Source organism: Chironomus tepperi, unplaced genomic scaffold (genome assembly GCF_022539635.2).
Source record: "Chironomus tepperi strain 1889 unplaced genomic scaffold, CSIRO-AGI_Ctep_v1 contig_84, whole genome shotgun sequence".
NCBI classification, from domain to species: domain Eukaryota; kingdom Metazoa; phylum Arthropoda; class Insecta; order Diptera; family Chironomidae; genus Chironomus; species Chironomus tepperi.
In genome coordinates, this window is record NW_027226206.1 from 169,213 (window position 1) to 177,380 (window position 8,168).

At 29.2% G+C, this 8,168-nt stretch overlaps 1 protein-coding gene across 2 annotated transcripts in view; it reads right to left on the minus strand.

The window, feature by feature from the left end:
* The window catches only part of ara (araucan), a 105,865-nt gene extending 103,132 nt beyond the window's left edge, over nt 1-2,733 (minus strand). For both annotated transcript variants that reach the window (XR_011543955.1, XM_070634018.1), the window contains exon 1: nt 2,589-2,733. Coding sequence is in view for 1 of the 2 variants with exons in the window: in XM_070634018.1 (XP_070490119.1) it covers nt 2,589-2,687 (99 nt within the window). In the remaining variant the exon portion in view is untranslated. The remainder of the gene's footprint in view (nt 1-2,588) is intronic.
* Between the last annotated feature and the right edge of the window lie 5,435 nt (nt 2,734-8,168).

An 8,168-nucleotide genomic window follows, 5' to 3' on the forward strand; every position in this document is an offset into this window, starting at 1 on the left:
ATGGAGGGTAGTTAAGAGAGAGATGAAAATGAGATTATATAAAATTTATCATTTAGAGTAGTTTTAAAATTCATAAAATGTTTAAATGATGATAAAATTCAATAAATAATTTCTGCGTGCTGTACAAGAAGTAAGAAATAAAAAGTTTCTTGTCTTATCTCTCATTCGCCTTTTTGACAATTTTTTTTGCTTTGCTACCCTCCTAATTATCACTTCATGTAACGTGAGTCGAAATGAAATAAGAATGAGAAAAAATATTAGAACTTATTGTGCTTTTAATCCACATTCTTTTCTTGTTTCAAAACAACGAAAAAAAAACGAGAGTACTGGTGTGAATTAATGACACAAACTTGCAAAGTGTATAAATTTATGAAATTTTTATGAGGTAAAGTGGTCTGGATTTGATGAAAATGTTCAGATCTTTTGTAGTTTTGAAAATTCCTTCCTTACGGATTTATAAATAAATGAGATGTTAATTCTTCAAAGTTTGAACTTTTGTATGAAAAGGGGTTTACAATTGACAAACTCAAAAAGTACTTCCTCTTTAATCCAGCACGGATTGTTTATAAATAAATGAGATGTTTATTCTTCAGAGTTCAAAAATTGACTGAACTTTTGTATGAAAAGGGGTTTTCAACTATGAACAATGAATAATATTCAAATCTTAAATGAACGTTATAAAGAGATTTTTAAATTTTTTGAATTAGGGGATTTCATGTTGTAAAAATTCTGTTTAAAATGATAACTTTTGTCTCAAAATAATATTTTGAGTGAAATGGCATGCTGCAGTCAATGAATAATATTCAAATCTTAAATGAACGTTATAAAGAGATTTTTAAATTTTTTGAGAATTTGAATTGTTTGATAAGTGAAATGGCATGCTGCAGTCAGATACTGCATTCCATCTTAAGATACATTATTAACTCCTTATCTTTCGTTATGGAAAGAGAGCTTCGACAAAGAGTCATGACCTGAAATTAAACCCAAGATCTTTGACACGTAAGGTCAATGGAAGAGCATTTAGGCCACTAATGCCATTTCATCGCTCAATTGATTTTTAATGCTATTGAGATAAATAAAATGAAACTTTTGAATTCTAGCTTCTTTCAGCAAATGTCCAAACACTACTAAAGATCACAATGATCATCAGTTCGTAATAGAATCCTTAGCATGCTCCATGTTTATTCTTGCCATATTAGCTTGTCATTAACTAGTTATCCCGTATTTGTATCCACTCGGGCAGAGAAGAATCAGAGTTAAATTGCACATTAAAAATCCATCTAAAAGGATCTAATTTTGAAAACCGACGGACGTGTGTTCACCTAGGTAGATGCAGTATTACCCGACATTCGAAATTAAGAAACCAACCTGGATTATCAAATTGGTATTGTCGATTATCCTTGACATGCAAATAAAGTTTTGCTTGAACATGAAGTAAAAGGACAAAATCATCATATTGTATATAAAATTAACAAGAAGTCAAGAAAAATCAGAACAAATTCACACGCACTTTTTTCTCAATTCCAGATCACATTTTTTTACTTCAACGTAGAAAGAAAGAAACGACATCAACATTAGAACGGAAAAAAGGAAAGAGTTCATAAGTGATTAGGAGAGAAAACTTTTTTTTTTCTTCCTCCGCGCTTCATTCCGTACCGACAAATTATCATCGTCACAATTCTCGTTCCTTTTTTTTTTTGCATGTCTTCTTTTAATTACATTCTACACGGTAAATTAAAAATTCTCATCATTTTCATTTCCATTTTCATCTTCTCCCTTCTACATACTTTTTTTTAACAGTTTCCTAAGTAAATGTATTGTATAAATGAAACAGTAAATATGCGAATGAAGTACGGAATGAAAAAAAAGCAGCCACAAAATAAAGTAAAGTTTTTTTTTCTGGTAACACGTGGTTACTTCTGAAAATTATGGAAATTGTTGTGTGTTGTTTGTGACTGACTAAAGGTAGAGACACAAAAATGACAAAAGTTCTCGTTCTTATCGAGAATCTTCAGCGCATTTATGTGTCAGCGATCAGTAATTGATTAATAAACAAATGAGAATCAATTCTAAAATTCAGCAGGATTCTAATCACTTCCTCGACTAACAAATCACTTTTCAACTTAAAAGCAAGATCCAATAAAGTCCAAGTCACTTCCTAGACCAACAAAATAAGATCCAGTAAGGTTTAAGTAACTTTTCGAACTTAAAAACAAGATCCAGTAAGTTACAATTCTCTTCTTTGGACCAAAAACAAGATCTTTTAAGGTCTAAATCAATTCCCTGACTTAACAACCAGATCCAGTAAGTTCTAAGTCACTTCCTTGACCCTTAAAAACAAGATCCAGAAAATTCTAAATGATCATACAACAAATTTATGAATTTCATCATTTAACGGATTTTTGTAATTCAAACCATTTATCGGTAATGAAAAATTTCAAACTTTGTTTCAGAAAACATTGCAAAAACATTCAAAAACACTGCAAAAGTTGTTAAAAAGAATAAACAAAGTGATTTATTAAGCTATTGTCCCTTCTGTTTCAATATGTTTAAAAATCTAAAATTCAAATGATTCTGACTGTACTCACATCTTGTGTCGCAAAATATTCATCGTCACCACAATGCAAGTCCTGTAAAATTGGATTCACAACAACGTGATGCTCCCAATCATCATTGATGCATGCCATAGCTTAATATTTTTTATATTTTTATTAATTCACAATTTTACACTCGTGTTTAATTAATTTATATAATGTTTTTTGCTGATTTTTTTTCAGTTAGTTAATGACAGTTAAACATGATACGATACTACATGTAAAATATTCTGTTGCTGTTCGCTTTAATCCATTTCCTTTTCTTATTTTTTTGTCTATTTTTATTTTTATAAAAAATTTGTTTCACTTTTTTTTATTTATTTTTTTGTAAAATGACACAAGAAACGTCGTTCTATGGCAACGATCAGTTCCATACACAATCTCTGTATAATATCATTCGATGTCCCGCTCTCATTCACACAATTTAAACAATTCTTTATCAATACTTTTTTATCAATTGAAGGTACAAATTGGGTACCTAGATATGCCCATCCACCAAAAAAAAAAACAATAGTTATGGATATGGAACAAAACTATCCAAAAAAAGAAAAGCTTAAAAGCCCACACAATGTCACTAGAAAAAAAAATATATTCAGCTGTCCTCCTCTAGTCGAGGAGATTAAGTTTTATTGGTATGTGATGATACAGTGAGAGACGAATAATAGTAAGCCTTTATGTTGACAAGTGTTTTATTAAACAACTTGATGTGAATTAACTCACTAAAATACATACACGACTTTTTTTTATGTATGACTTGTTGGATATTCAGTAAAGCACTGACAAACTCTTGTGCTGCGCTAGGAAAAAAAAATAACAAAAAAAAAAAACTTTGCTCCATGCTACATGTTCTCAAGTTCTGAATATTGCCAGTATGTATATATACGATGAGGCAGAGCTCGACAATCGGCACATGCACAAGGCAAGGAGAAAGGAACAACAAAAATAATGGCCAATATTTTATTATGTTGTGTGTGCTTTTTCCCGAAAAATGATTATGTGCCCGACTATTTAAATATATTTTCATAATTCATATTATTTGCAGTTGATAGTCATGTCCTGGTTAAACATTTTTAGTAATATTATTAATAATTTTTTAAAGTCCACAATGAGAGTATACCGAGAGAGTGAGAGAGAAAGATGATGATAAGGGATCGTATTGCCAGATTTGATACACGCAGGTACAATTGAGAGAAGTACATCTCAAGCTTCCTTATAGTCGCAGAGAGAACACAACAAAAAAAGCAGCATTGAGAGTAAGTTCTTGCTGTAACATAAAAGGGGAAAATTTCTGATTGGAGGGATGAAAAATGTTGAATCGTAGAGAAGGAAAATTTGTCCCGAGAAGGAACACGTTTGTAGGTACAAAAATGTATATCTACGATTTTCAATCAAAAATGCTATATTTATTTTCATTTCCTATTGAAACACAGTGTCGAAATGTTTATTTTACGTGTAATTACTTTTTTCCTCGAATATTATTTTATAAAAGGCTATTTCAAAAATAAAATAAAAAAATATTAAACGACGGAAACAACAGTTTCACAAGAAAAACATTTCACACTTAAAAGAATCACCAAATTATCGACTGATAACATGGCGCATTTAAAAAAAAGTTAAAAAAGACGCGACAATGTGTTTAGTTCTTTTGCGGTAAAATTGAAAAAGTTCTTTTGATATGATCGCGACATGAATTTTTTAAAAGGAACACATAAGTGTATTGAAAAATTGGAATTTGTCATACCTTTCAAAATTAATGCCACGCGTAATATATACAACAATGATGGAATTACATTTTACCTAAATAATGGTATTGTTTCATTATTTAAAATATCCATGAAATGCACACAATTGTGTGTGGTCTTTGATTTTTTTCTTCTGCATTGTATGAATAATGCACGAATTATTTTATACAGGAAATTATTTTGAAATTTTAACGGTTCTTTGACATTTTGAATTGTAACGGTTAGATAAATTTTGAAATAACTCACCACTCATTGCCTAAAAATTTGCAAAAAAATCAATAAATTCAGCTATATTTTGAAATAACTCACCACTCAATGCTAAAAAAAACCTAGATTTAAATAAAAAATTACCGTTACGCAAATAAAATTCTTATTTATTACTTACGTCGCTGGTTTTATAGATAAATTGTGATCCATGGTCTTCCTTTGACGTCTCTTAAAGTTAGCTTCCGTCTGCCAATTATCGATACCACATGCCATGATATCTCTATAAACAGCTTCTCTCTATGAGTTCTTGGTCTAATATCTTAATAAACTTACATCCGCTAAAATCAAGCTAATATCAATTATTTAAGCATTTTAAAGTAGATATTAATGTTCAATAAAGTAAAAATACCGTTGAAAATTTAAATATTCACAATTCAGATTGTTCAGCAGATTATTTTCGTCAATTAATCTCAATTCACCCACAATTAACAATTCTATCATTAATTATTAGCTTCATTTGACATTGATTTCATTTGTAGAATGCTTCACGGATTGATACTGACTTGATTTATGTAGATTTTTTGACAATTTCATTCAATTTGAATTCGCTTGCAAAATATTAGCATTGAGTGGTGAGTTATTTCAAATTCTAGTTGACCGTTATAATTCAAAATGTCAAAAAACCGTTAAAATTTCAATTTGCCGCTTATTGTAGCAATTTTTCGCAAATTTCAATTTGAATTCTCATTAAACAATATAAATTACTCAAAATGTAGTCCAATCATATTAAGATGAGATTTATATTGCGCGAAATTAACAAATTTACCACAACATTACTCATTTAATTGCCCTAAAAATTATAATCCTGCCTAAACAAATATACATGATGATTAACAACAAAAAATGTGCTAAAAAAATGTTTATTAATATAAATTTTTGCCTCTTCTTTTTAATTCATGTTGTGTATTTTTTTTTCTGCAACAAGAATTCATCAGACTTGCGACTCTAATTAATTTAAATAAATCTCAAAAAAAAAAAAAAACTTGTCTTAATTATAAAAAACACGAGCGTCTTCAACTATTCACAAATTGTGAACCCATAAGCTAATGTTAAATGTTAAAACGTTAATGATACACATGTTTTTATACTTGAGAACTACTTAAGGAGTCTATAATATTCAAGAGATAAATAATGAGTCATCTTTTTGGTTCTCATATTTTTAATTTTCAAAAAACTAACTAAGGGAAACAAATAATGGAAACGGAAGTCGAACAAATAATTGAAACATTGAATATCTGTAAGGGTATAGCCAAAGGCACACAGTTTTCGATGCACACACGCTCACCGCTATATGCGCGCTATATATATACATATTACCATGTTTATTGTAAATTCGTAATTAAATTTTCTTCAATGGAAAATGGAAAACACTTGTACATTGGATTTGTTATATGTGAGAATAATTAAAATCTATGGCCATCCATCCTCCCCATATATATATATTTGTTATCAGCAAAAAAGCTTTAACCCAAACTCATTTGATTGCACAATGGACATTGTTTTCAAATGACGGGCCTTTATAAAAGCACCTCACTTGACTCACTTAGATCGACCTCTTCCTTTCCATTATTACATTATACATTATATTATTATTATTATTTGAATAGATTCAAGTGAAGAATAAAAAAAAATATTTAATTTGTATAACATGCTGGTCATTAGTTAACATCATTTCACTAAAGTGCTCTTTAATGTCTTAAAGACGATTTGAAACAGGTGTCTTTTAACGCTTAATAATTTTCAGTGTATTTTCGAATGAAGAGATGGATATATTCAAATTGGGCATTGACAAGAAAATTGGGATGCATTTCATTACTTTTTTACTTTTTTTTAATTGTTATGGAAATGATCCTTTGGTCTTTTAAGTAGATGTTTTAATAAGTTAATTGACTTTCCATGCTCTATCTACTTAACATCAAGTAAATTAAGAGATATGGATTGATCATCAGAATTTAGGACTTCTGGATCTTAGAGATTGAATTGAGGTCCAGAAAAGTGGGATTCAGTCTGGAGAAATATGCCTGAAATATGCTTTGGCACCAAGTCAGCCTCACTCTGGGATCCCCCAACTGACAAGGAGCATGTTCATTTAGATGATTAAACTCACAGTACGCTAAAGCATTGTGTCAAATTTAAACTGAATATGGATTTGAGATTTGATTTGAGATGAAATGGAGAATTCACCAAAAAGTCTAACCACATTCGGAAAAAATTTGTCCGTTAATACGAAAGTTCAAAAAAGTTCAAAATTCAAATCTTTGTTTACAATTTGAAACATTTATGTTTTTCGAAATTTAGCTTTACAGAACATAATTGCATATCATGTTATCGATCTCTTGCTAGAATACTACTCAAAGTTATATATTCAACATATTCTGAGCTAGTAAAATACTCAGAAAGTATTTAAATTTGTGATTTTGTAAAAGGTTGTAAATTGTGTACTAAAATAACGAAATTTCAGATTCCAAATTTCAAATTTTGTACTAAAATGACAAAACCCGTTAAGAATTAAAATGAAGACTATACTAAGAAGCACCTCACATTCATCGTGACCCCCGTATTTATTCACATTTAAATAAAATTATAAATTTATTTGTCTATTGTGTATGAATAAAGGTCAAAATTGAAATGTCTCTTAACAAGTAAAGTGTATATGTATATAGCTATTTAAGATAGGAAAATAATTAATCATAAAAGTCTCCCCACGTCGTTTTTCGATTAATTTTATACGCACCGCACATATATCTATATTCGTACACACATTTCATTAAATTCCTAAAGATAATTTCTATTGAAATGTCAATTGAATTGTTTGAGAGGAAGCCCACATTTGATGAATAGATGAATGAAGGAAATAATGAATGAATGAATAATTTCACTATAGGTGTTTGTAAAACTTTATTTATAATATTCCATCATTATTATTAAGTTTGTTTTTTGGGGATTTACAATATATTGATAGATTAACAACAAATTTCATTATTTGAATGATTATGTCAAAGATCAAAGTACTGAAATTCTTTCAATCCCAAAATACCTCTTCAATCGCTCATGAATCATTCATAAAATTCCTAAATACATGTCAATACTCGTGTGTATCTTGGAAAATAGACGGGGAGTCCTCGCTTTGAATAATTGTTTTATTTTCTCAAAATCTTGTCAAAATTACTTTTTGACAAGATTTTTTTATTTAGAACACGATTACGAACCAGAAATTCATCAAATTTAAATTATTCAAACCGAAGACCCCCAAAAAATATTCAAATTTAAATTTCTTAATCTTATGGAATCTTTATGTAATTCACCATAATCTCCAATTAAATATCTTTATTTATTGATGCACAACAAAACGCACATTAAAGTTCAATCTCTAGTAGGAGAGAATTGCATGCTAATAAATAAATAAGCCAATTTTAAACCAATCGAATAATGTAGAATTAAAATGAAATTTATTATTTCATTTGAGGTTTAATTGTGCATAAAACGTACATGATAATACAGTCGATTCAAATTGTGATTTATATGAATAGCACTCATTTATTGGTGATTCTCATCGCTTTCATTG